The sequence below is a fragment of the Phlebotomus argentipes genome, unplaced genomic scaffold (genome assembly GCF_947086385.1).
Source record: "Phlebotomus argentipes unplaced genomic scaffold, Phlebotomus argentipes genome assembly scaffold_18, whole genome shotgun sequence".
NCBI lineage: Eukaryota > Metazoa > Arthropoda > Insecta > Diptera > Psychodidae > Phlebotomus > Phlebotomus argentipes.
In genome coordinates, this window is record NW_026776177.1 from 6,424,203 (window position 1) to 6,451,745 (window position 27,543).

Here is a 27,543-nt window from a genome sequence, read left to right on the forward strand (position 1 = left end):
TTGTCGCACGGCAAATGAGGATTTATGACCCAGAGTTGTGGCTTTTAGGGCAAACGTTTCGGTTCCACGTGAAAATGGTTCAATTAAGGAGAGAAGCGAAGGAGAAAAGTTTTTATATGGCTTAATCTAACTTTGCATAGACTTTTAGGGCACAGGTTAAATGGTTTGAAGACTTATTTGAGATGATTACACACAAGGACATGATATCATGCAAAATAATGCAAAAATTTATATTATAATTTATTTCTGATAATAGTTTAATAAACTATATAAATAAATATGATTTTTGATGAACTATTTTTTGAATGGAGAGTTGTTAAAAATGATTATGAATTTGACGGGGATTTGCGAAGTTGCATTCGAGCGCGCAGTTGATAATTTCAACATCAAAGACGCACGTTGGGAAAATGCAGAGAAGTCGCGTTCTGAGGGAGCCTTGGCCAGAAAAGGAATTTTCGGGGAAAACTGGTTCTGCTGTCCACGGAGGCGACAACGTGAGCGACACGGACAGCGTATTGAGACATCGAGAGAAAATAAATTACATATTAATAGCAACAATCCATCAAGTCGATAGCATTTCGCTGGCGGAGTGAAACGTTCAATTGACGCTGTATTTTGCGGTGCTGTTTTATATGGTAATCGTTTTCATTAAGTTGTAATGGGGCTCCCACTCTTGGTCCATCATCGCAGCCTCTCGGGCCGCGATGGAGCTCGTCAAATTGATGAGGACGTGTGAACGGGTGACGCTAGCGTGGATTTCTGGGTGAGAAAAGAATTGCTTCTGAGATACGGTAATGATGTGCTCTCGAAATGTCTTAAGATCAGACCTTAATGATTCCACGGATCGTCCGTCGCCTGGCCATTTATCCATGTTGCCAGAAAGTGGGAGAAGCACCGTAAAATCAATTTAACACTATTCCCAGCGTTCCTCCTCGCCAGTGAATTTCTTTAAATTATTCCAACATTTCCGCATTTGATCATCGCGCGACCGAGGCGATTCACAGCACCGAAAAATGTCCATCTGTGTCTTTGGCAGACCTTTGGCGGGCCAGTGATAAAAACGGCACCCATCCGGAAGATTTGGAGTGACATTGAATGATGGAAATCAATCCGAAAAATTGCTCTTCTGCTTCCCTTCGCGAGGCGCGGTTGCGATGTGGAAAAAGGTCACGTGCTGAGCCATAAATCTCTATGGAGTCTCGATGACATGACCGTACTTTTTGTGCTTCTAGGCGAAGAGGAGCCAAAGGCGAATGGCAAAGTCTTGCTGGGTCACTTTCGGTCACTCTTGGCGGGGTGAATGGCTCAGGTAGGCGAATGCCAATGCAGATTCTCACTTTCAGGCTGATTTATAGGTCATTTGAGGATTGAAACTATTTCCAATTCAACTGGAGGCGAAACAGGAAGAGTAACGAGCAATTCCTCACATTTTTCGCATTACGCAAAAAGATCTCGTCTGGATGAGCAATTGGCTCTGCAGAAAGTCCAAAAAGTGAGATTTGCATATAATTTCTAGCAAATCTCTCAAGCATAGCCATTCAAATTGAGCCCTCGCCTGAGCAAATTGGGGGCATGGAAAAAACGTTCAATATTTCACAGAAAATTACCCACAAGGATGAACCTCAAATTAGATGCACTCTCGGACCTCTAATGAGCCCCGTGATCTCGAGTTGCATCTGCTCCGGCCGAAATCGGTGCGCAATCATAGATGAGATGGGCAGAAAAAGTCGCTCTGCAATCATTCGCCTATTGCGCGGCCAAAAATGAATTCATGCCCCAAGTGAGTCCGCATGTTTGGGAGTTTAACTCGGGGATTTGCCACACAACTGCCAATTTCTGCCCTTCGCCGCGCTCTATGCGACTCAAGTGATCATTAGATGGGCTAAAGTCTGGGCGCGAAGCGCGAGTGCAACGCCGATGCATAGAGAGATGATTTGGGCCCAGAAGACGCCCCGAGCGGAATGCGATACAGCTCGGTGGCGCATCGCGGGGCAATAAGCATTCCTGGCGCGGATTTAGCGAAAAGCAGTGCACAGGCGTGGATAAGGAGTAGCTGGGACAGAGCGCGAGAAAAAAATTGATTACCAAGACGAATGCACCGCGCGGAGATTACCCCCGAAAACAGTGGGTTTTGCTCGCAAATTCTACAACACAAACAAATTATACATATAGCGGAGGAAATTATCCGGCGAGCATGTGAGGATTTCATTAAAAGTGGAACACCATAAATTCTTCCGCGGGGCTTTTCCTCCATCCTCAACACCCGAGACGCCGAGATAACCTGGCACGCAATGCGTTCATTTTCGTCTATTTAGAACACTTTGTCTAATGCCAAGTAGTTGAGTGTAAAATTACACTTGGCCAAAGCTCGAGGCTTTGAATTTTGAAGCTCTCTTCAATCTAGCATTTTTTATCCGTCTGCAATTCGCTCTCCGTGCGATGATCTCGTCTGATTTCAGTCGGACTGAGATGTTTGAGAGTTTGAAGAGTGTTTTGCTTATAGACAGAGAAGTTTGGAGTTTGTCTACTACATATAACAAGGGGCAATGTAATTCTCTCTTTAAAGACCTGCGAAAAAGTGGCTAAAATATTGACAAACAATTACAAAATCTATCATTATTATTTAATTGTCACCAGAATCTATCGATATTCTCAGAGCAATTTTCAAGCTGTGCTTGAAATCAATGTGAATGGAGACATCTGAGCTCATTATGAATTCACACCACGGACCGCACACAATCTTCCTGTTTTTCGTGAGCTCAAACTGTGAATATGACTAATTTGGAGGCTTATTCACTTCTCATGCGATCGCGATATGCTCCCGATAAGCTTGCCTATTAATTTGCCATTCGCCTGGCAAATAAGCTTCGACTGGAGAAATTAGATTGCCCGTGAACTTAATTTGGCGACAGTCTGATGATAATGAGATGATTAGTATGACAATATCGCTGGGCGATTTTGCGGTCGGGTCGACTTTATGCATATAAATTGAGCTGAGAAGGACGTAATTCATGGGGAAATTGTGGGAATTATGATTAGTCGTCACATTTTGGGGATTATCGCGTATTTTTTGTGTCGGCACAGTGAATTTGATTGGAAAACTTTTGCCAACGAAAGGCCATTAACATCTGGCGCGCGAATTTGAATGGTTGGAATTCTTATCGGTCGCGACCGTTCAAATCCCATGAACAATGGTGGATTTTCCGAAAAAGCTCGTTCTAATTAAATTTCCCTCAATGCGCGATGCTATCAATTTCTATCCCTCTTTTCACAATATTGCTGCCCTCGCGTGTGGAAATACCATCTCATACCCTTATTAGTCAACCGTGCGAATTAAATGGATGTTTGAGCCACTTTCCAATTCACCCCTCGCGCGCCTTTGTTCGACATCCATCCAGTATTTTCCCATTTCACCAGAGCTTTTTTCCCAGCACTCGTCACCCAGCATTCGCTGCCGTTTCCATTGGTTTGCCATTACGATTGGCGCTGCCATTGGCTCGGGAGGCGCCACGCTCCGCCCAGTCGAGCATCTCGTGTTGCTATAGAATCATCTGCTTCATCCCTGGGATGGGGTGGAAAGCTTGCGCACAGGGGAGAGCTTTCAGCTCCTTGGGAGGATTCAGGAGCTGCTTCGGCTCGGGATGATAATGAAGTGCTGAATAGGAGCACAATTTGATGGGAGATTGCATTTGTGAGGTCTATCAAAACTATGAGAAGTTTCCATAGAAAACGGTGGATTAATAGTGGAATATTGATTTTAAATCCAGCTAGTAAATACACTGTCTTCCCTGTCAAGAAGCCAGGCGCTCTCTCAGCTCCCTCTTAAGCCTCTTGGCACGGCGACAATGGCGAAGGCGTGGGTGGAAATCCACCCCAGATCGACCCTCGCAAGTTTCACGCTCCCACGCTCGGCGTCTCGATTCACGGGCGCTCTTTCCGTTCCAAGACCTCTATGCTCTCGCCCGTTTATGCTACACAGGGGCCCACATGTTATGCTACGCCTCTCGCCAGCCGCCATCTCGCTCCCGCTCGCGTCGGCCGCCCTGGCGCGAGCGGGACGCCAGGCGGGCAAATAGCGTTGCAGCTCCGAGAGCGTCGACGGATCGCATTACAAATCGCCACTTAAGCGTTCACGCGGCCGCCTTTCTGGTTCGCCTCCGCTCTCGACGAGACTCAGGCTCAGTCATCTGCCAAAAGCGCTTCCTGCTGGCCGCTCGTGGCTCACAGTGAGTGCGCTGAGACCCCGCGAAGCACACCTCGTCCAGTGTTGATTAGAAGTCTGTGTCACAGTTGAGGGTGAATTGATTCGTGGACGAGAAGGACAATGATTAGAAATTGGTGCACGGAAATCTGAAATATCAAGTTAAAATTCGTTAATAGACTAAAGACAGTTTCTGTTAATTTGTTCCTCCATCAAGTTAATTGCAGTCGAAAAAATATCAGGTAAACTATAGATATGAGAAATATCGTAAAACATAATTGTGAAACGAGGTTCTTAAAATAATTATTAATAATTTCTTGTAAATGTGTAGTCAAGAAAATGTGGAAATGTTACTTGTTAAATGTTAAATATTGCTTACTTGATTCCTTATAATAAAAAGAGGAAATTTTAGCAAAAGAAAAAAATTTAAGATTATCTGAATAATTTCAGACACAAAAACATATAATTTTAATTGTTCTGAGCTTTTTCTTGAATTGTTAATCAGCCGAGTTACTGAAAATGTGATCACTTGTTTATAGAATTTTAAATTATCTTTGTAAAATCGAAAAGATACGATTAAACGAATTTAGTGTATTTTGGAGTAAAACTGCTTTAAATGCATTTAAATTTTCATATCGTTTAGAATTTTAGAGTTGTCTTCTTCAATAAAATTATTCTAAATTCAATTAATCGAGAAGTAAAAATAATTAAGTTAAATAGTCCTATGAAGATGTATCAAATCACTACCTGAAATTCACATTTCTAACTCCTCTGATATGAGAAATTTGTAATGAAATTTTTGGCACAATTTCCCACTTTATTTCCTATCAATTCAAATCAATTATCACATAGAAAAATCTCTTAGGAACGATAATAATGACCAGAAGCGATGAATGTGGAACAAATCTTACGTGTTACACGTGATTAGAGATTTTTAATTAAATCATTTGCACCTCGTTCAGCAGACGTGAGCACAAAACCACCGTGCTTAAACTGTCTAATTAGAGTAATTACTTCATTGTTCCAATATGGCATGGAGCTTTTTCTGCGGGGTGTCTTCGGTTGGGGTGAAAAAAGAAACCGTTTCGCCACATGGCGACGGTTTAATGGGAAGTGTGACCAAAAAGAGCAGGAAAATGGTGACAAAAAGTGGCGTAATTATTCATATCTTAATGAGTCTCCGAGGAGAATTATATTGCGGAAGTGTGTCTGTTTCATAATTGGGGAGGGCGAGAAAAAGCTCTCGGTGCGATGGCGGAAGCCACCCTCTTTCGCCCCTGTTTGCACTTCGTGATGCGCATCCTCGGACAAGAACACCGCCTTCGCCTGGAGACTTTGTGTTGGCGAACGAGGCCACTTTCGGGTGGATTAAACTCTGTGGCATATTCGTGAAAATTTGCATGGTTGGTCGATTGAACACGCAGCCTAAATACCCGTGAACGGCAACAACCCTTTTACATGAATCTCGCAGAGCGATTTTCCAGGAAGACCTCGAAGGCGTTTCCCGGGGAAAAAGAGTGGCGGTGGAAAAATGTGCGTTCAACCCTTGAGTGTCGTCCGGTGATAATCTAAAATTATTATTTTGATGGATTTGCATAAAACAAGGGCAATTTACACATACACTCATTAGATATGCCATAATTTCACCCCGATTTTTCCATAGCCGTTTCCTAGCCATGGACTCAATTGTGGGTGAGCTTGAACGGAACTTGTCCGAGGAGCGAATTTCTAATGAAATATCCAATATGCACGCCATCAAAGGGCATTTCTCCCGTCACAATCGCCCGATTGTTCGTCCCTCGATTGTCCCTGAAAAGCGCCTTTGGGACTTTTTCCGCCGCACTTTGCCCACAATGTGTCTGGATAATCGCGCATTCACATTAACAATTAAATGGCACATAATTGCGATAATGGCGCGACTGAACGGCGATTTAGTGCGCGCGGTGCATGGGAAGAACATGTGTTTGTGGGGGCCACCAGGCGCCCCCACGGAAGGGCGCCCGCGTGCACTAAATGAAATCTGCCGATGAAATCTCGCGCTGGCGAGCTTTCAAATTTATTTCACCGCTAAACGAAAATGCCAGCAAATTTATGTCCTTTTGTTGTAAAGTTCACGCTTTCACATCACGAAGCTTTTGCACACAGCTTTTTTCCCTCTATGAAAACTCTCGCACACCGCAGGCTTTATTGCTATTTCTCTCACACGAACATCGCGATAAGCGCGCACTTGTGGTGTGGAGACGGTTTTTGATGTGATTTAACAGCTTTTCCCCTTCACTATTTAGACACAGATAATTAAAAATTAAATATCCATCATTAAGTTACATTACATTTTTACCTAATACGATTTTGGGCTTGGGTCTTAAAACGTGAATCAAAGTCCATAAAAATCAGAATATTGACTTTATGGCAGTTTCTCCAGTCTTTACGCACGTTTATGCTTGTCCTTTGTGATCGCGGGACTGCAAAGATAAACCGGAGAGTGAAACAAAGAGTCGAATGTCTCTGAAGGAGACGCTATAAATCAAGGCTCTGCATTATTCAAGTGGAAACTGATGAATTTGTGTCCCGTTTGGGAGTCTGTTTATAGACAAAAACACTCAATCAAATATTTGTTCTTCTCGCGGTGAGAAAAGATTTTCATTCACAGTCATTAAGAAGGGATGTTTCATATGCATAAATCAAATTTTCTGATTACATCTCACATCCGGCGAGACAAAATGTCCCAGATAAGCACTCTTATCGTCTGAGAATCGTCAATTTTCTGCTCATGCACGAATCAATTTTCAATGGAGAGAACTCCCAAAGCTGATCGCACCTGGAGTGGATCATCGATGGGCATCTGTGCGGTGATGGAGAAAATGCAAATTGGATGCATTCCATGGGTGAATTAATTGTTTCCCACTTTTATCGTCGCATGTGCATCAAACTGTGTCCGTCGATGAAAATGATCATGTCGAGTGGAGCTAATAAGCCAATATCTGTCAAGACGACTGTCCAAACTGAATGGGAGGCTCTTCATCTGCGTGGATTCTCTCCTGTCACAGTCATAAAGTGATCAGCGCGGACTCTTGTCGGCCAGCCAAATAATCGTAAATTTCTCCACCACGCAAGTCGTTGTGTGGTCGCTTGTTTAGCGCCTGGAAAATTTCTCAAATCAATCACCGTCTTACGAGCATCTCCTCCGCACACGCTCTCCCCAAAAGTGCCCCAAAACACAGGTAGGCAGGAATGTCCAATTTGGAATTCATTTATTTCGTGTCCAGTGGATTAATTATGCGCGCGCGGGGGTGGTCGTGAGAAGAGTGACACAAAAATGTAAGCGCGTTGCCACCCCAAAACGGGGGCCGCGGGTAATTAATTATAAACAAGTGCGTCGAACAATGGGGCGTTTCTCTGTGTGTTTTGTCCCAATCAATATGCCACCTAATTAAAAGCGATAAATCATCGCCGCGGAGACCCTCAAATTAATTTCCAGCACCTCCCCGCGAACCACGTGTCATGCGTGCCGCGCAGCACTTCATTTCGGCGGGATTTGCATAGGCCGCCCACGCCAATCCCATAAAGCCCAAATCGCGCCGACCGATCATCTTCGCTCAGCGAAATTTCGACCCATTGCGAGGAGATGAAGGCTTTATTGTGGTGCAATTTCCATATTGGAAATTGCCGCAATTGTAAATGGCTCGACACATCGTAAAAGATCCCCCCGAATATGCTAATGAGCAGCGGCACACGTCCAGGCGACTCAACAGCATAACTCTCCTTGGACCTGATGGTGATAAGGCGGCACAGGAGCGACAGAACGGTGTAAAATGGGGCCACGGCGCTGTGGGAATTTAATAGAGGGACTTTTAGGCATAATGAGACACGGTAGTTTGGGAAATTTAGGACAATTCAGAGCTCTTATTTCTTCACAAAATGCTTCGCTGGTAAAAGAAGAGAGACTCAGCATAAAAGAGAATGGTTTATCAAACAAAGTTCTGATGAATAATATGACTTTAGATATTCTTCTAAACCTCAAAAGAATTCCACGTTTGAATTTAACGAGTTCGGAATTCAATTCTCAGTCATAAATTATCACAAAGCAATTTGCAAAGTCGCAATTACTCAAGACGATTTTTTGCACAAGTGCGCGCATTCCACTCTGCTTTTCTCTTTTCCCCCAAAAGTGAGCCGCGAGCGGTTTTGGGACACGGAATTAGAAGAGCCCTAAAATCGAATGGGCATTTCTGAAATCCATTTCCGGTATGCGCAGCAAATAAACACTAACGGGCTTCTTGTTGCCTCGCGGCCATCAATTTTCTCTGGTGCCGCAGGAGCGCGGACGATCGGTTCCATTCTTCTCCGCGAGAGATGCGAGTCAGGGCCGCGATGGGTTTTTGTGCGGAGCCGTAGATTTTGTGGTTAAAATGTGTGTAAAGCCGATAAAGAAGTTTTAATTACTCGCACGGATTGTTTAATTGTCTCTCGTGAGCGCACACACTCGACGCCCGGTATCTCGGAACATTGTGCGATGGTTTTAAAATCTATCGAAACACGGTTTTTATCTGATTAACCCAAAAGGGGGAGAAGAGCAGAACAGAAAAAAGAGTTTAATGTTGTTTTATGATATACAATTAAAATGAATCTTAGAAAATGTCTTGAAAATCGTTAAGAAAACGCGTCCACACACTCCCAAGCACAGCTGAGCATAAAATGTCTTTTTATTTTTTCTATGGTAGTTAAATTTAATTAAATAAAACTGTTTAGTACTGTTCAATTTTTTAGAACTCTCACCATTTTATTCCGCTCTGCGAGCTTGAAAGATTCTCATTTTCTCTCGATGGTGGTCGATTCCGTGGCTAACATCGTTCTCGCATTAACTTTAACTCCGCGCTCAGGAAGATGCCGCATTTTTTGCCATCCTGATGGGCATCGTGAAAGGAGAGCAAATCGACAAATTGTGTGTGTGTTTCATTTGGATGGTGTAGTAAAAGACAAAATAGCCTTTCTTGTTCGTCACATTTTTGAGCACCACGCGAGATTTAATTAAGAACATTACCACGTGTTTTGCTTTAAAATAATTTCTCGGTTATGGCTACATTTTTTCCATTTGTCCGTAAAATCTTACTGTTTCATTTGCCACAGGAGCTCATTAAATCCTTTAATTGAGACAAGCTTCTGGAATATTTCAGTCACATTTGGCGTAGAAAAAAGCCATCATAACACTCTTTAGCACCATCAGATGAATGGCGGTCGGAAAGTGAGTGATTGTGTTTGGGGAGTTTTTGAAAAATCAAACACAAACACTCGACGTCAACATCTCGTTAAGGGTGGCGTCCGTGACTCGAGTCTGTTTATGGGCATCGAAAATGAGCAATTTCGAGGAACAAGCACCACAAAACCAAAACAATCTTAATTTCCCTAAATCACATTTACATATCTGTGCGTGAACTTTCGACACGTACAATTTCCCTCATTGTCGGAGGGCAATTTCACTTGCGACCACACAATCGCGGACCCGCGCGGAGGAGGTGCGCCAGGGTGAATCAAATTACATTTAGACTGTGAAAAAATTCTAATTATATTAATTATCGCCCGCTTTGCTGCATAAATTTGAATACTAATTCGCCCATTGAGCCTCCGCAACCCTCGAGAGTGCGGGAAGTGAAAAGTGGCACGACAGAAACGGTGTTTTACTTCTGAATTTCTGGGTGGACTCGTGATTGTGTCCACCGATAGGACAGCCGAGCATGTTTCTTTCTGAATCTATTAACACACCCGAGCCGTTTAAATGCGAATTAATCACAAATGCGGACGCACAATGTGGCCAAATAAATCATAATAACATATTTTGAAACCTTTTTCTCTTCATCTCCAGATCAAACGCACGCGGCTTTTCACTTTTCCGGGGGGCCAAACGCGACCGCACAGAGCGAAATGCCACACACAGGTAAGCATGTCAGATTTGTTTTCTGCACAAGAGTTGGGCGTGGAATTCCAGACCAATTTCGGTTTGATAGGTGAAATAGGACTTTTCCGGATGGAAATTCAGAGAAAATCATTAAGGCTAATATGCTGAAAGTTACAACTCTCGATAAATCCCCTTTTCCTTAGTGAGACTTTTGGGGGAGCGCCAGTTTCTCTTTAATTATCCATGAAAATATTACCCAACAATTGATACATAATAATTATCCCTCATAGGAAAATTCCAACTCGGGAATGAATAGATTGTTCGCATTAAATTTCAAGCACAACATTTATTATGAACATTCTAGGGAGTTTATGGCAGAGCAGCATGCATTTTCCTAGTACAGTTTTGTTAGGTTTAACAGGGGGTGAAAAGGGTGAATTTTCCACTGTTGCACTGTTTTTAACTGGTTTCTGGATAATCTCAATTTTCTTGCGATAAATCGAATTCGAATTTGACTTTTCAATTTGTCCACTCTTGTGGTAAACAAATTATTCCGACCCAAGCTTCCTTATTCCACTATCAATTCAGATGATCTCGAGCTTATCTAAAAGTCCATGAAATTGTCAACATGCCGCGCAGCAAAAAGTCCCAGCGCGCCGAGATCGAGTGTCAGGTGACTTCCTTGTCTACTTAGGCCATGTTGAGAGCATCGCATGGGTGCATGGGAGAGGATGGATGGATGGTGTGTGAATTGCTGACAGCGCACACAAGATCTGACGGAGGAAACACAGATACCGACACCCCGATGGCGAATAAGGTGCAAAAGTGATGAGGAATGAGGCAAGAAGAACAACTGTTTTATTGTTGACCACATTAAATCAGTTTAAATGCGAAAGATGAGGTAGAAATGCGACGGAGGATTTCCACACTGACAATGTTGGCTTCTCTCTCTCCCTGTGTTAAGTGCTATTTCACTTAGCACTGTTATTGCCCATATTGATTGCCTCGAGAACCCTTTGGTGCTGGGCAGAGGCGATAAATGGCAATTTCAGGTTCAGCACTTGGGATACTCAGCTGGATCTCAAATCCCCTTCTATGCCTCCACCTTTAGCACCTGAGCGTGGCGAACGTGGCCAGGATACACTCAAATGCCTCGCCCATGGTGTGAAAGTCAATTGTAATTTTTCGCGTTAAGTAAATTGAATTCGAGTCTCTCGCGGCGCATTATGCTTAAATGCTTCCCACCACCTCTTAACGACTTCTCTCCCAGCAGTCGCTTGTAAAACGGCGGAGTGGTGAATGGTGCAATTTTGACGAGGACGAAACAAGCGCGAGACAATCAATGGGCTATAATGTCAATGAAGCAATTAAAAGGATGCCAGAGGCCCAAACTCAAGTGCCCAGTGGCCAGCAGGAACCCCGCGAGAGAATGACAAGCGATTTAATGAGGCCATTGACCAGTATTTTCATCTTGAGGGAACTCACGAAGGCCAAGAGAATAAATTTTCTCAGCACTTAGCTTCACGAAATTGGGTCAGAAGAAGTACTTTTCTTGCATTATTTGTCAACTGATGCAAGAACGAAGTCAAGAGGAGTTAAGTTCATCTGATAATTTGAATGAAAATCAAGAATTTCTTTCACTATAACATGTAATTATTCAAGAAAATATTGAATGTGAATAATTGCATAAGAATTCGATTGTTTCACTTTTTCAAAGGGTTCAAAATCCGATATATTCGATAAATTTTTTGCTCACATCGTGAACAATAAGAAGAATTCGTGAGATTGGCGGCAAAAAGCATAAATTACAGCCAATATCAGTCATTAAATCACTTGATATGGCGAAAATGCCCAAAATGCGTGCCCCAAAAAAGATCCCGCGCGCAGAGAATGATTGGATGGAAAGTGAGACGGAGAGTGAAACAGAAGGACACATGTGTGAGATGATGGCAAAAAAGCCAATTGTCACCGATTGTCGGGGACCATTAATCAAATCCTTCAAGTGTGATGTCGCATTTACAATCCATATAAACATGAAGCGATACCGGTTTCAATTATTGACGCTCTTATTCACTCGCTGGGATGTCTTTTTACCCTCGCGCGCATCGCTGAGCGCGCTCGGGCACAAATCACAGCAAAATGCGTCCTCCAGAGTGATGCACAAGTGCCCTGAAGATACTTTTTCCGCGCTGTGGCGATTGCAGCTCTTGCGCCACGGAATGCGTTACATTTCGCTTAATTAAATTTACTAATTTTGGAAATAATTTGTTATTAAGTGTTCTCACGTACGAGTGATATGTGAGGTGAGAAAATTGTAGCAATGTGCGCTGATTTTTTGCCCCGGCGCGTCCAATCCCGCATGCCATACACGCCGGCCCATCATCATGACCGTCGATCCGCGATGTGGTGCTCAAAGTAGCGCGCCAATTGACGATCTTGCGCGCTTTTTCACCGAGCAAATAAAGTTGCTACCGACACTACAATTGTGTCCCACCATGTTAATCCCACTCAATTTCTGCGCGCTCGTTCTGGCCGCGCAATTTCAGCGATCTTCGCAATGTCTGATCTCACCTTGACGCGAATTCCTGCTAAATTGGCGCACTGCTGAAGATCAATCTGGGTTTCCTGAACATCTTCCACCGCACCAGTCTTGATGCGATCTTTCCCAAGACAGATCCAAAAACTCGTAGGATTTGATCAATTTGTTGCCTCTTAATTGATCAATGTTACACCCAAACATGCCGAGCGATCCTAATGCTTCTGCCTATTTTGGGCAGCTCTCGGAAAAGCCGCACAACGAAGCTTCCAAATGCTGGCGAAGATCGTCACGATCGTGACTCGAAGATTGAGCCGCGAAATCATCCGTTGCGCCCACGGTTAGCGGCAAGAAGGCAAAGTGCAGTGGAAATGCCAAAAAAGTGGGCTCGCCGCACACCTTTTTCCCACTAATGGCAATTATATTGCCATCATCAGGGACAATCTTGGGGTGATCTCGCTCGGCCAAAGACAAATGCAATCAGAGCATTAGCGATAAACACCTGCACACGCCTAAGATGCACTCCAAATTAGATGGTGTGCCAGCGATCCTCCAGCGAAATGTGGCTCTTTTTGGCTCGTGGCTTTTGATGGTCGATTTTTTTTCACTGGGAGCAACATTCACAATATTGTGTTCACTGTGTTGAATTTCGTCATGAAATTTACTTGATTTCCCAATTCTTTGAGTGTGCTTAAATCTCGCAAGAAGCTCGAGTTTTCCTCCACCTTTCCACCCCTTTAAGAAATCCATCCATCCATCCACAGATGAGCAGCAGTTTTATTCACCTGATTCTTCACCTCCTTTCGTAATAACATTTCTCAGCTTCTTGATGCGAAAATACGGCCCAATTGCGCCCCTTCGCAGCCCATTTGGTGGTAATTGTCGGGTGCTCATGTGTGGCTGCGCCGTCCAATGCGCGAGTGACTTAAGTATGCATCGCGATCGTCAATTGGCCGCTGTCTTGCACGATAATTGTCCTCGCTCGAGTGCTCTTTGCGGCAAATGGGGTGCAATTAGTCACTTAGGCCGGGCGCTTGAGTCACGTGCGCCTGTTTACTCAGCGAATAAGACGTGCAGAAATTGTCTTGCGCCCGTAATTTGCACTGGTCAATTGCAGGCCCCGAAATGCCGGGGCCAAATTGCCGGTCGTTGATCATGCCGCCGCCCAAAAGACACCTCGCGATGCATATATGCTAATGTGCCGGGCGCGATTTGTAATTTTACTGTCGTCAAATCGTAGAGCTCGCGTGCCCCCAATAATCATAAATCAGGCAAATGATTGACAGAGAGTTTCTCTTTTCCAATTTCCTAAGAGACGGCGCTGTTGAACTTGTCGGGATGCCGAGACGAAGGACACTTTGGCGTGGGAGAAATTTTTACAGCCCTCTCTTCTTCGCCTAGCAATTTTACTGCACGACCACACGTTAAATCATAAAGCAATCGCGCTCGCGAGAAGTCATTTCCTCGTATAGGAACAATAGTTCCAAAATCCAATAAATTGGTGAGGCATTTAATTGACTTATCGCGCGATGGGCGCGCATTCCAGAAAAAAGACGTCCTTCTTAACGAGTTTCTCCAGTCGTGGCATTTTCCAATATTTCTCTCGCTGTCTCTTATATTTTATTGTCTCTCTCCAGTGCCGTGTTATTGCTGAAAAATTCAATTAGTTCCAAGCTCAGGCTGCCACTCTTCTGCGCGCCTTTCGCGAGCGCGCTGTAAAAATCACAGCGTGTCAATTATTAATAATTATGGGATCGCGCGCACAAGAAGTGGAATCTCTAATAACAACTTCCACATTTGGCTACTGAAATTCCGGCTCAATTGGCGCGCTAGAGAAGATGATGGAAATCGCATTATCCCACTTCTTGCACTACGTGACTCAATGTTGCATTCCAACCACCGTCGCGAGGGGCTGCCAATTGTCGATCCCCTCGATGCACACCTATCCGGGGAACTAATTGAGAGTCTCTGGGGAGTAATCAGAAAAGTGTTAAGCCTGTCATGAGCATAAAATGAGCTTTTATTGATAGGTGAAATCATTAAAACCAATTAATAAGATATCTCTTCATCGCCAATAAACTTTCATTATTAGAATTTTCTAAAGTCCATAAAGCCAAAAGGCTCTCTGAGGAGTTTTTCTTGTTCCATCTCAAATTAAGTGTCTGAAATCTTTATGCTTTCTTATCTCCAGAAGGCTCAAAATTAACACTCACTCGGGATTTTTATGGGAAGCACAGCAATTTTGAAGGTGGTAATGTTTTGGTACATGCAAGAAGTTTCTCCTCTCAACTGCGCATTCCAAACCATTCCCAAAGTCACTTTTGCTACCACATTTCGCAGAAATTACCCTGAAAAGCCCATTAGGGAAATTGAACTCCGCCCCAGCCCCACAATTAAGGCGACCTCAACATCTCAATCATGCCCCAAATCGCTTAGAGACGTGCCACCAAACTTCATCAATCACGCGGCGATTTGGGGCCGGCGCAAGACGGCGGGGGGCCAAATTAATCACACTAAACGCGTCCAGAGCGTCGATGCACTTGCAGCGCATGCAAAAGTGCGATTAGATGATTAAATTGAGACGTTTGGCGGACGTTCAAAGGCGCCGCGCGACTTCCGAAAGTCATTTGCCTACACTCGAGCCCAGGCAAATAGCTCACTGTTTAATCAAATCACCGATCGGGCAAATTTGCGCTCATTGCCTCAAATGGGCACGCTGCACTCCGCAATCAATTGCCGGGGAGGCAAAAAGTCTCTGCGAATTGCGCGGTCCAGAAGGCGCGTGTCTTCTGCATTGCAGATCTTGAAGTGCATAATATAAGTCGCGTCTCGCGAGATTTGGGGCAAAAAGGGCAAAAGAGGAGAATCAATTTGATTAGCCGCGAGAGGAGCAAAAGAACACAATCGATTACCATCCAATTTGAGTCAATTTGGCCCATGTTGCAACTGATCCTAATGACTAATTCTGCATACGAAATTTACCTGTGTCAGTCCCTCGGCGATGCACACAGCGTCCACTTAATTGAATGTGTAACTCCATGTCGAATCAATTTGGATTCCTGGGAGGCATTCGACTTGACATGAATCAATTAAATCATCATAGCGATAGGGATCGAATTTGGAGAGGCAATCGAGATGCGAAGGATTTCCACCACAAACATTTATATTGTCTTTGCAGGTCAGGCAGGTGTGAATCAGCTGGGCGGTGTCTTTGTGAACGGACGGCCGCTTCCGGACTGCATCAGGAGGAGGATCGTGGAGCTGGCCCTCATGGGAGTGCGTCCCTGTGATATTTCCCGCCAATTGCTCGTCTCTCACGGTGAGGAAACCTCAATTTTCACGCTGAACTTCGCATCATCACCTTGCGGGATGATTAATTAATGAAATTGCCAGCTTCCGAGGGTGATTTATTGGGTGGAAATAATGTATTATGAACTATTTTGAATTTCTCTGCATCATTTTTATTATAGAGAAGTCAAAATCCAGCAATTGTGCTTCTAGATATGTTTACTGTTTAGATTCTTGCTCTTGTTATTCCAGAATCATGAATTCTTTAGCGAAATTCAGTATTGTTTCATATACAAAGAAAGTTTGATGAATATTCAATCAATTTCATGAAAGTTATGTACAAACTGAAGTTATTTTTATCTCTCCTTTGCTGGCCACTTAATCAAACTTGTTCTTGTTATATATTTTATTTGGAATATCCTAATATTTATATCACTTTCCTTTCCAGGTTGCGTCTCGAAGATCTTGACGCGTTTCTACGAGACTGGATCAATTAGGCCCGGATCAATTGGCGGCAGTAAAACAAAGGTAAGAAAACGGTCTGTCATAAAATCATCCGACGCGATATTACTTAGTGGCACTTCCATCCCCACCGGCGGCTCTGAAGCACCCCCGGGGGAAAAGGGAGGGTGAACTTCCTGGAGAGGAGAGAAATTTATGGTTGAAATTCATTTCGTCTATTTACCCTATTTAATAACCGAACACGGGAATTGTACACACGAAACACTATCGCGTCGATCTGAAGCCCGTAAATTTTGTCTAATTTTCACCTTGTTGTTGCGTGGGTCCGAAGGACGCAACAACACGGGCGTGCCCACGAAATAGCCGATCAATCCGCGTATATTCAATAAACAAGCGGCAAAGAGGAACCGATTCAACGCCTAATTGAGCCTTCGTGTCGCGGACAATTTGTGCTTGAGAGGGATTTTCCTTTTCCGCCGCCGCCTGGAATTTCTCCCTCTGACATATTACAAATGCTCGGCATTGTTGAAATGCAGAAGCAAATACCACAGAATCCTCCACTTTATCCCCTCGTGTGTGTGTTCTTATGGGAACTTTCTTGTCGCACGTCGGAAAAAGCTTGGTGTATACATTTTATTGTACATGACACGGAATTCCAGCTCGAGCTTTGCCCACCGCAGACATACTAAATTGTTTTGCCCTTTTTCTGGGAGAGAGAAAAACAGGATTCAGGGTTTCCAGTCAGGGCTTGGAAATGTTAATTTATTCAACCCATTTCGCCAGAGACAGCCCCTGCCTTTATGAAAATGAAATATTTCAAGCCTTGTGATTTGAATAATTTTCACTTTACGCATGCCACCCAGGAATAAATATTCAATTACGGCATACAAAGTTACACATTAGTGCGAGCTTAAACACTATACTTCCCTTTTATCACCTCTAATGACCTGAATTTGCATTAAGGACCGACTTTTGCTTGTCCGCAATCACCAATTTATGCCTTGACGGCAATTTTGCCAATCTCTCTCGCTCTCGGAGGAACTCTCGCGTGTGTTGGAAGGAGCGACGCTGGCTCGCATGTCTCCCATTGCGGTCGATGATTTAATAAGATTTTTAAAAGCAATTTTCCAGCAATGAAACGGTTGTAAAGAATCAATGACACCGAGTGCGCCGTCACAATGGGCCTCAATAAAATGCCCCTCATTTGCACACGCACTTAAAATTTGCATAAATATTTCAACACGTTCCGCCGTCATTACGAGCTCATCTCTCTCGCTCTCTGGCATAGTTCGCCTCTCGCGGGGTCACTCTTTTACTGCATCGCGAAATGCTTGCGCTTTATTGTGCTGCCCAATCAATTTCCCCTCGCGCGAATGGAATTGACCTCACGCGGAAATGATGAGTCTTTTAACGGGGTCGTAAAGAAGGGCGGCGATGGATTCCCATCGATCCCGCACTGGACACGATACATTAATTCGTTTATCGCGGACAAGCACTTTGTGCACGAGACAGAAGGACAAACATGTCAGAGGGTCTTGTCCAACACTTCCCTGACAATCGCCTCTAATCTAGCGATCAACGTCGCGAGCCACGAATTGTCTCGTTCGTCTTGCATGACGCCTAAGCAGTTACCGGAAGATGTGGGAAAGGGAATTAAATTACCCGGGAATTCACCCATTTCACCCCAGTTCTGATGTCTGCCAAATGGCCATAAGAAGTAGTCTATTAAAGGAAATTTATGCTGCTTTGACATCCTCTAGTGGGCTTTCAATTTGAGAGCCGCAGAAGTTCTTCTTTTGCCCTGATTTTTCGATTCTTTATCTTATTGTCATCTTCATTCCCCCCCAGAACACTATTTATAGACACTCCAATAAATCATCACTGCTAATAATAGTCTTTGAGGCTCGCTTTGAGGGCTTTTAGAAAAAATGCAACATTTTGATTGATTTCCCGCGGCACACGAAACAGCCGCTCTTGGACATGCTGAAGAGGAAAATTACCCGGAAAACTCATAAAGCTGCTGAGGATTTCTCTTCGTGGGCCGTTTATCGGGAGCCACGTCACAATTATCACCCAATTTGAGTGTGTACAGGTGTTTATTGGCAGGAAAATCAACAAATCGAGTGCATAAATTGGAGCGAATCAATCAATTTGATGGAAAAGTGATTAGCAAGGCAACAGAGAGTGGCAATAATTCTCGAGTATATCTTATCAAGTCACACACTTTTCCACACGGAGTTAATTAATCGCAAAACCGCAGTTGATTGTCAAGGGATTTTCTCACAACATTGTCGCGCATATTAGGGAAAAAGGGCTCTTCGCGAGTGTTGAGGAAAGAGGCGTCCTTCTGGCCACTTTTACTGCGGCGACTATTTTCGCTTCTCTTGCTCAACAATAAAAGCACAATTACGCGACAAATCGTTTTAATTAGGAGTTTCTCTTTCCCACACCTGAACAAATCCGACAAATGGCAGAGAATCACGAAAGCCCAGCACCTGTCTCACACTTCTATCGCCACCCTCGCCATGCTTTTCCCTTCGAACCGCGGCATTTTCACTGCGTCGTCCCAATTTGAGGCTGAGTTTTTCCCTGCCCGAGCGTGAGAATGCAAATTGCACAAATTGCAGAGCGTTGGCCAATTTTCCCGCCATTAAATCACGCGCCTGAAAGCTCGACAATTGCAGGGAGAATTTCCCGATTAAGTCTCGTTAATATGCACTTTATTGTGGCCTCTTTGCAGCAAGTCGCAACGCCGACGGTGGTGAAGAAAATTCTGCGCTTCAAGCAGGAAAATCCGGGAATGTTTGCCTGGGAGATTAGAGATCAATTGCTGGCGCAGAGAATCTGCGACCCAAACACAATCCCTTCAGTGAGTTCAGTCAACAGGATTCTGCGGAATGGAGGATTGTGGACAGACGACATGGCGACAAATGGTGAGTTTTCTGAACAACACTTTTCTTCTGCGTGAAACCATGCATGAAAGATTTCCTCAATTTGCGAGGATTTTTGCAAGGCAAAGCACTAAAATTTCACATTTAAAACCGTTAAAGCAATTAAATGAATTTTCGTTGTTGTGGAAAATGGACAGAGTTTTTCCCAACTGCATTCTATATGTTTTATATGGTTTCACCATCTGCAGAGGTAAAATCCACTTTAATTGGCTCATAAAATGCGAAGATTTCGACAGAAGGAATCCCATCAAAATGATGCTCGGGTTCATTGAGTGCGAATGAGAGTCAATTGCAACGCGTATTAAATCATTAAAAATCACTTAAACGAGAGAAATATGGCTAAAAGATGTGCAATTTGTGGGCAATTTGGGAGGAACAATGAGATCATTTCCACCCCAAAAACTCTATTAGCATAACTCAAGTTCCACCTTCTTCTGCCTTCGCGCGCGGTTCTTGGCCGCGAAGAGGCGGAAAGAAGCACGCTCGCGCTGAAGTACTAACACTTTTGCTCTGTAATTTTTGGCGGTGGATTTTTTCCTGCCTCTCGGCGCTGGCAATCAATTATGCAAGTGCGCGCTTCGACGCTGTTTGCTCAGACCCGCGGCGGGCAATTAATTGAATCATTTGCCAAAAACTGCACGCAAATGGAGGCGATTTCCAACTCATTTGCCAACTGAAGTCTTTTCGCGTCTTGCAGATCAGATGCTGAGGGAAGGCCAGGGATACTTGCAGAAGAGTCCCGCCCAGTCGATGTACGGCGCCTCGTCGCCGGGCTCCTCGAGCGATCAATCCTCGCCACTGTCGCTCACGCAGTATCGCTTCGGCGTGGGAGCACCGCTGGTGAGACCTCTGACACACCATCCGCCGCCAGCGCAGCCCAGAGCGCCGCTCAGGCCGTCTCCGATGGCTCCCTCTCCGCCAGAGGCACACAAATCCCTGCCCACGTCACCCAAGCTCGATCCCCAGCTCAGTCCGCAGCCCTCGCCGCCGGCGGAGCCCGTGCACGCCTTCGCCAGCCAGGCCATCACACCCTTCCCCAAGCACTGGATCTGGAACACGGCGGGCCTGTTCTACGCCACGGGCAGCCGTGATCAGCTGCCGCCGCACGCATTCCTGCCCTACGCCGCGCACTTCAACAGCCTCCCCATCTCGCCGGCGCTGCACTTCGACACTCCCGCGGCGGAACCCAAGAGCCAGGATACGAGCGATGACTCGCTGGACCACGAGGACGCCAAGAGCACGCCGAGCGCGGCGAAGAAGCGCAATCCGTACTCCATCGAGGAGCTGCTCAAGAAGCCGGAGAAGAAGAGGCGCTTCAGCTACACCGGAAAGCCCGTCGTCATCGCGTTGGACGACTCCTCACGCCTCTCGGCCGCCTCGTCGAGCCACTTGGCAGCGGACGAGGACGCGATGGCCGACAAAGCGTGTCACATTGAAGTGTGTGACTGAAGCCCTTCCCGGCGGCACGGGAAGTGATAGGAATTGTAAATAGGACGATCACACTCTGGCGATCGCGAGATCAGCGAGGCTGAGACTCACAATTTGCAACAGATGAATTAATTATGAGGAACAGCAGCGGTTCTCAAACTGGCCAAGAAATCAGGATACAAAGTATACGAAGAGTCTTGCTCAAATCGGCACATAATTCCTGTTAAAATCATTCAACTTGCGAAGATTCTCACGAAATTCTGTTATTTTGAATATTGGCAATTCACACAATTACCGTTAGTGGCGCTAGTTTAACAGCAAAACTTTAAAATTGAATATTTAGCGAATTTGACGGTGAATTTTAATGCATTTTAGAATATTTCAAGCGATTAATATTGAGATTTCTAAGAGGAAACCAAAATTATGACAATCTTAGATTCATTGGAAAGCTTCAAAAGCACACACTTCTCGTGAATCTGTGCAGAAGCACTCGAGGAACCGCTTGAGAGCCACTGCTGCGCCGCTTAATCACACACCTGTCGTCCACGGTGCGTTCTTCGCCTGACAAATCAGCACAAATGAATTCAATCAATGCAAGAGTGTGACTCGCAGAATATCCCGCATAAATTCATACCAGCAGAGCGCCATAGAAGAAACTTGTAGCTGTAAAAGTTAGCTAGTAAAAGGAGTCCAATTGATTGTTGTAGAGACACAAAAATGTTGAAGTGTAGTTTTAGAGGTGTCAATAAAATAAAAATTAATTCTCCAGGAGTAAAACAATCATCTTCTCCACATGTTTTTCTCTCTTGTCTATTTGACAATTACAATGCGCAATTATAGTTTCCTTCCAACATTATCATCTGCAGATGATCAGCCAGAGATCGTGAATCTTTAATGCAAGGTGATCGATATTATATGAATATATAAATTATGTATCAAGTTTCTCTCGCGGACTTTGCACTTCCCGATTAAATTATACTACACACAGTGTAAAGCAATCAATTTGAAGAATTTGCGTTGAAATGAATCATGACTAAATGCCGAAAAAATTATATCAAATTCACTGAATTTTCATCTCATTTCCCACCACCATTTGCATTATTTCGCCACCCATTTCCGCCAAATCCTCACGTGAACTCCAGCTCGCGACTGCCTTGTGTCATCTTCTCGGCCTGATCGGCGATGAAGAACGGCTTTCGCAGCGCCCGCTCGCCGATGCTCTGCTGCAAATCACCTTTGCCACACGGATTCGCTTGACTCTTGCTGTTCGATGAATTGCCGCGATATCGAGTCGGCGTGCGCAAGTGCTCGGGAATTAATTTATGCCTCACTCTTATCAGCGACGTGTCAACCACTTCACAATCAATTTGCATCATTGTCATTGCGTCTGTCGTGATGGAATCTGGAAAAGCGACATGTGAGATGGAAAAGTGTCGATAGAGATTGAAAATTGGGGCGCACTGTTTTTCTTTCTCAGGCAGAAGAGAAACACTCACCATTGATGCCAACAGCGGGCAACAGGAGAGACATTCTGGGTCTCCTGGTCTTGTTATGCGCCAACGCGGGCAGCATCAGATGATCAGCATGGAAAGAGACGACGTAAAATGTGTCATCTCGCCGTCTGATCTCCTCAAAGAGCTCCGCATACTTCACACTCTGCTCCTTTGGCTTGAACACCTGCACCTGATTCCCACCCTCGAGCGCTGTCTCCTCCTTTCCCGCCACGCGCAACTTCCTCCTGGTCTTCACCTTCTTCTGCGCCACACTCCTGCTCCTCTTCGGCACATACACCAGCGACGAGTCGTCCACCGGAATGCTCTCCACCTCAATTGTCGTCGTTGTCCTCTCGTCGTCCGGCTCGCCAATCCACCGCCTCAGCTCGCTGGCGATGCGAATGCTCTCCGTCTGATTCACATGCTGCGTCGTGGGGCACTTTGGATAGAGATTTGGCTGCGACGGCGAAGTGTCCGGATCCAATTTCACCTCCGTCTGCTCATCGTCCATCCACAGAAGTCGACGCCCTGCCGAAGTGTCCGGCACGGAAATCGCTCCGCCCTTCGACGCCCCATTCAGCGTCAAATACTTCGTCATAGGCAGGAAATTCAGTGACACCACAAATAGACACGCGAGAAGAATCGCTGTGTTCTTCCGTGGCAGTGTTGTGAAGCTTCCCTTGAGGAATTTGTTGCTGGCACACTTTATGCACTCATTGGCGCTCAATCGCTTCCTCAATTCGTGGTTCTCCTGCAGAAAACAGAAAACAGTTATCAGCACAAGTGTTGATAGCAAACAAGTGATTCCGAAGCTTCTGAAATGGGGCGTATTTCCCCATCAAGATAATACGGAATCGCACTGGGAAATTCACAGGCGAACTCGAGACATCTCAACATTTCCAGTTCCATTTTTTTTTCTTTTTAATGCAAATAGATATTGCGTGTGGCGAAAGAAAGAAATTTTTGGAGTAAGTAAAGAATTGAAGTAAAAGAAACCAGGTTTATTGAACTTCTTATCGTGAACTGAACCGGAAGAGAACAATTAGCTTTCCGTCCCCAAAAACCCCATAAAGAAGGCAACGGTCGTTTAATGAAAACTTCTGTCGAATGACTTTCAAACGCACCAACGCACTTAATAGTCAATAATTATACCTGCGTTCAATGCCTCAAAATCACACAGAACCAAATATGAAGAGCCTGAAAATGATTCCGACTCTGACGAGGGTTGAGTATTATTGATTGCAGAGAAAAACATCAGAACCAGAATAATGAAACCTGTCTAATCATCAGCTTATTACACGAACGACTATCTTTCGTGTTTGTGAGAAGGTCAAAGCATAAATATTATGATGCAACACAGTTTCTGCCGAGAAATCTGTACTTTTTTTTCTCTGGAATCGCGCTGTTCCCAATCTCTCTCTCTCTGGTCACTTTCGATTGCTTCTCTTCCTTCCCCCAAAAAGCCGGTATTTTCGGGTCTCTTAATGCTATTCAAAACTTACATGCTTCAGCCTCTCGTTTTCATTTGCCAACTCGTTGAGTCGCGTCTCCAGAGACGTCACATATTCCTTCTTCTTCTTGCGCGACAGACACGCCGATTCTCGGTTCTTTATCATGCGCTGCTGCTTCTTCAGCGTCTTCTCGTCCACACTTTGGGCGAAGATGCCCGTGCTGGGCCCGTAGTCTGCGGAAACAGGTTCTGTCTTTATCTGCGGCATCACTTTCGTCGGCTGAAGCTTCATCGTGGAGGTTTTGGGCACAATTATGGGCTTCTGTGGCAGCGCCGAGGCCGTTGTGGTCTTGGCCTTCTGCATCAGCGCCCCAAATTCCTCCTGCGACAGCACGATGGTCTTCTTCGTGTTGTTGGCTGCCTTAAGAACGCCGCCGGCGATCGACACGGGCTTCGGCTGGATCTTGATGGTCTTGAGGGGTGGATTTGATGTCTTTTGCGCCAGCGAAACCGGCACGGCAGTGATGGGAATCAGCGTTCCCTGGACGATCTTGATGTCCTGCATGGGCGACAGGTAGATAGGCTTCGGCGAGGACATTGGCGACTCCGTGCAGTCCGAAGGGGGCGAATAGGGCGGCGTGTCGGGAACTTTCTGTGCTAAATTTCCATAATTTGTCACGGAATTCGTCACGCTGTCGCTCACGTCGGAGAACCCTGAACTGCTGCTGGGCGAGGGTGTGTTCCGGGGATTCGACTCTGTCTCTATCTTGATCTCCTGATCCACAATCACGTCATTGAGGAAATCATAGGGATTTATCGTGTGCAGATGCTTGTCAATGTCCTCAAAGTCCGGGAAGGATTGTTGCGTCTCCGGCGACCACTGGAAGCCGCCCTGGTCGCATGGCTGTGTCTCTGGCAGGAGAGGGAAGTCCAGGGGCTCCGTCTTCATCAGTGTGGACTCCACTTCGTCCAGAATCATGGGCAGATCCACATCCAAATCGAAGTTGGGCAGAAGGTCGTCTGATAAGATAACAAAATGCGGGAAACACATTAATGTAATCAATGACTTTTCCATGCCTCTCTGTACCGCATTTTGGAGAGTTTTCTGACGTGGAAGATGGGATTAATTGGAAGATTAATCATGCTCTCTTCCAGAATGTATGACGAAATGTCGATGAAATGGAAAGGAAAAGCCCTCAATGTCAGAGAAACTCCCACTAATTTAGACCACATTGCGCTCTCAATTTCCACAATTTCCTGCAGCAATCTGCACATGAACATCTGAAGACGGTGGTGAGACAAAGAAATCCCGTTCCGACGCAATTTTCACGCAATTATAGGCATATTTTTGGCGAATGATTTGCAGACAAAAGACAGAGGCCATATGGATGGGAAAACCCGCCCCTTTTCCAGCACAAATACTCACCACACATGTCGTCCGATGTGAGATCCATGTTTAGGAGCTGTTTTTCACTCAATCTAGTGTATTTTCCACTGGGGTTTCACAGGATTTTCCACAGAATTCATCAAATTTACGTGAGAATCTCTGACACGTATTTTCATCAGCATTGCGCGACAAAAACTGCTGAGTTCGCGTGTTCCCGCCGGCGAGGCGCTGCTGGGGCGTGCAGCGCCGCGCGGCGGTGCATAGCGGCGAGCACGGCGGTGTCAGAGTTGACAGCGAGCGAGTGCAAACACGCACGGGTTCTTGTTTATCTCGCGTGAAATCCCCAATGGCCACATACAACAATCCCCACTGGCTTCTGTGTCACATCAGGAACTCCTTCATCTCCACGGATGACACGGGCATGTGCGAGGCGGTGATGGTGAGCGAGGACCTGCCCAGCCAGTACGCCCAGGTGCACTCGAGGCGCCCGGAAGCGGGGCAGAACGGGCTGGAGGAGGGCCAGGACTTCGTGTGCTACCCGGGCCTGGACCAGAGCGACGACGAGGACGGGGACCTGCTGTCGCAGTCGTACGACATTCACGCCGACACGGACATCGGGCTGCACTGGCAGCGCACCAACACAGCCCAGAATCTCGAGCGGATGGAGCTGGCGCGCCGCAAGGCGTCCAAGATCCGCCACGTGAAGTGCGACGACGGCCTGGTGAGCCTCTCGGACGCCGACCGCGAGGCGCTGTTCGTGCGGCGGGACGTGCAGCCGGCGCGGCCCGTGGCGTCGCTGCTCAGCGCCAAGCTGCTGCACTGCCCCAAGCAGACTCAGAACAAATTCCTCGAATACGCGCGATTCGACGGCACTGCCCAGACGGGGGTGTCCACGCGCACCCTCAAGATTTTCCTCATGATGCTGCCGGAGAAACAGCGCAATTACCCAATCCAGGTCAGTGGGACACGTCTTTTGCGTCTTTGCGCGCCGCTGTGCGCACGCGGGACTCACCGGGCGCCCTTGCCTTGCAGGTCTGCGTGCTGTCCACTGCCAAGATCCACGAGTTCATCGGCCTGATCTGCTACAAGTGCTCCATCGCCAACCCGGACGTGGCGCTCAAGTCCGTGCGCAACTACGGGCTGTACATCACGGAGGAGGACGGCGAGGTGGACTCGGACTTCCCGCCGCTGGACGGCCGCGAGCCCTGCTCCAAGTTCTGCTTCAGCCACCTGGCGCTGATCGAGCGGCGCGCCGCGCGCGCGGAGCAGCGCACCATGTCCGTGACGTCGGAGGTGGACGCCGCCGGCGCGCCGCCCGAGGAGCCTAAGGCGACCAGCGCGCAGCAGAGCGAGGACATGGCTCGCATGCTGGGCCACACCACGATGATGGAGGCGCCCATGTACCGCTCCTACCGGCTGCACATGCTGCAGGTGCCCTTCTTCCGCACCGAGATCCAGCTGGGCATCAGTGGCGAGAAGGTGGAGATCGATCCGGTGCAGCAGAAGAACACCAAGTTCTGGACGAAGCAGCGCGCCATCAGCCACGCCATGAACAGCGTGGCGCTGTGCGAGATCGTGGAGCGCAAGCCCTATCGCGCGATCTTCCGCATCGTGTACCGCGTGCCGCGGCCGGGCGCCGACGAGGCGCCGCTGTCCTTCAGCGAGTTCGGCGCTGCGGCGTCGCCGGGCGGCGGCGCGTCCACCTTCAAGCACTACAACTTCGAGACGGACCCCGACACGGCGCAGGAGATCGTGGAGAAGATCCGCAACATCCTGGAGGTGCGCAGCAGTGCCACGCGGCGTGAGTTCCTCAGCTTCCGCGAGCGGCGGCGCGGCGGCCACGGCAAGAAGTCCTTCTCACTCATTTAACCCATCAGCGCAACAGACTTCCGCACACAGCCAACCCAACCAGAAAGTGTTCCCGGAGAGTGACTCGCTCCTTTACGTTCTTACCTGCAATTTCTCAACCACCAGCAAAACAGCTCTTTTAGTTTTTTTTTTACCTTAAGTCCATCCCTAGGACGGAGTTTTTTTACACGACTGTACGAGACGTTGAATGAGTTCCCTTTGCCCTTTCGTATGTTGACGCGTTAATCTTGATTGTGATATATGAAAGTGAAATCTTTACTACTTGTGTAAATATGTTGCAGAGTGAATAAAATGAACTGAGCATATTTGCGGTGACTTTTCCATTGGGGCGCAGCGGAAAATGCACTTTCCTTCCTCGGTGGTGGACGGGGAAATGCGCTCGAAACGTCAATGAAACACGATTCCGTGTGAAACATGCGTGAAATTCAGTGTCAATGCGAAGCGAAACACGAAATGAGTGGGAAACATTGACGTTGCTTTTGTGGCACAAAATGTGAAGCGAAACGCCAAGTCGACAAATTTATACGCTTACAAAGCTCAATAATCTTTTGTAGATATTCTATGGAAATTTCTCGAGTGAACTTA

At 46.2% G+C, this 27,543-nt stretch overlaps 3 protein-coding genes across 3 annotated transcripts; 2 read left to right on the plus strand and 1 right to left on the minus strand.

The window, feature by feature from the left end:
* Window positions 1–4,195: 4,195 nt before the first annotated feature.
* On the plus strand, window positions 4,196–20,780 carry LOC132259071 (paired box pox-neuro protein). Its single transcript, XM_059756615.1, has 8 exons — window positions 4,196–4,443; window positions 10,062–10,133; window positions 15,809–15,949; window positions 16,367–16,446; window positions 19,121–19,313; window positions 20,029–20,103; window positions 20,145–20,301; window positions 20,348–20,780. Exons 2-8 carry the CDS (start codon window positions 10,121–10,123, stop codon window positions 20,778–20,780), a joined length of 1,092 nt encoding a protein of 363 aa, XP_059612598.1. The 5' UTR covers window positions 4,196–4,443; window positions 10,062–10,120.
* A 747-nt stretch (window positions 20,781–21,527) lies between these two features.
* LOC132260334 (cyclic AMP-dependent transcription factor ATF-6 alpha) lies at window positions 21,528–25,283 on the minus strand. Its single transcript, XM_059758380.1, has 4 exons — window positions 25,129–25,283; window positions 23,755–24,722; window positions 22,256–23,003; window positions 21,528–22,161 (listed from the first exon to the last, which is right to left on the minus strand). The coding sequence occupies exons 1-4, from the start codon at window positions 25,154–25,156 to the stop codon at window positions 21,887–21,889; spliced, it is 2,019 nt and encodes a 672-aa protein (XP_059614363.1). The 5' UTR covers window positions 25,157–25,283; the 3' UTR covers window positions 21,528–21,886.
* Window positions 25,284–25,383: 100 nt separating this feature from the next.
* LOC132259710 (stress-activated map kinase-interacting protein 1) lies at window positions 25,384–27,256 on the plus strand. The gene is made up of 2 exons (XM_059757442.1): window positions 25,384–26,044; window positions 26,122–27,256. Exons 1-2 carry the CDS (start codon window positions 25,436–25,438, stop codon window positions 26,956–26,958), a joined length of 1,446 nt encoding a protein of 481 aa, XP_059613425.1. The 5' UTR covers window positions 25,384–25,435; the 3' UTR covers window positions 26,959–27,256.
* Window positions 27,257–27,543: the final 287 nt, after the last annotated feature.

What these genes read in the sequence shown, in the direction of transcription:
- LOC132259071 (XM_059756615.1), top strand. An exon ending in TTGGCGGCAGTAAAACAAAG is followed by an intron (nt 16,447 to 19,120) that starts GTAAGAAAACGG and finishes GCCTCTTTGCAG; the next exon opens with CAAGTCGCAACGCCGACGGT. An exon ending in AGACGACATGGCGACAAATG is followed by an intron (nt 19,314 to 20,028) that starts GTGAGTTTTCTG and finishes CGCGTCTTGCAG; the next exon opens with ATCAGATGCTGAGGGAAGGC.
- LOC132260334 (XM_059758380.1), bottom strand. Translation starts at nt 25,156, where the DNA reads ATGGATCTCACATCGGACGACATGTGTG. An exon ending in CACATCGGACGACATGTGTG is followed by an intron (nt 24,723 to 25,128) that starts GTGAGTATTTGT and finishes TTATCTTATCAG; the next exon opens with ACGACCTTCTGCCCAACTTC. An exon ending in AAAACGAGAGGCTGAAGCAT is followed by an intron (nt 23,004 to 23,754) that starts GTAAGTTTTGAA and finishes TGTTTTCTGCAG; the next exon opens with GAGAACCACGAATTGAGGAA.
- LOC132259710 (XM_059757442.1), top strand. Translation starts at nt 25,436, where the DNA reads ATGGCCACATACAACAATCCCCACTGGCTTCTGTGTCACATCAGGAAC. An exon ending in AGCGCAATTACCCAATCCAG is followed by an intron (nt 26,045 to 26,121) that starts GTCAGTGGGACA and finishes CTTGCCTTGCAG; the next exon opens with GTCTGCGTGCTGTCCACTGC.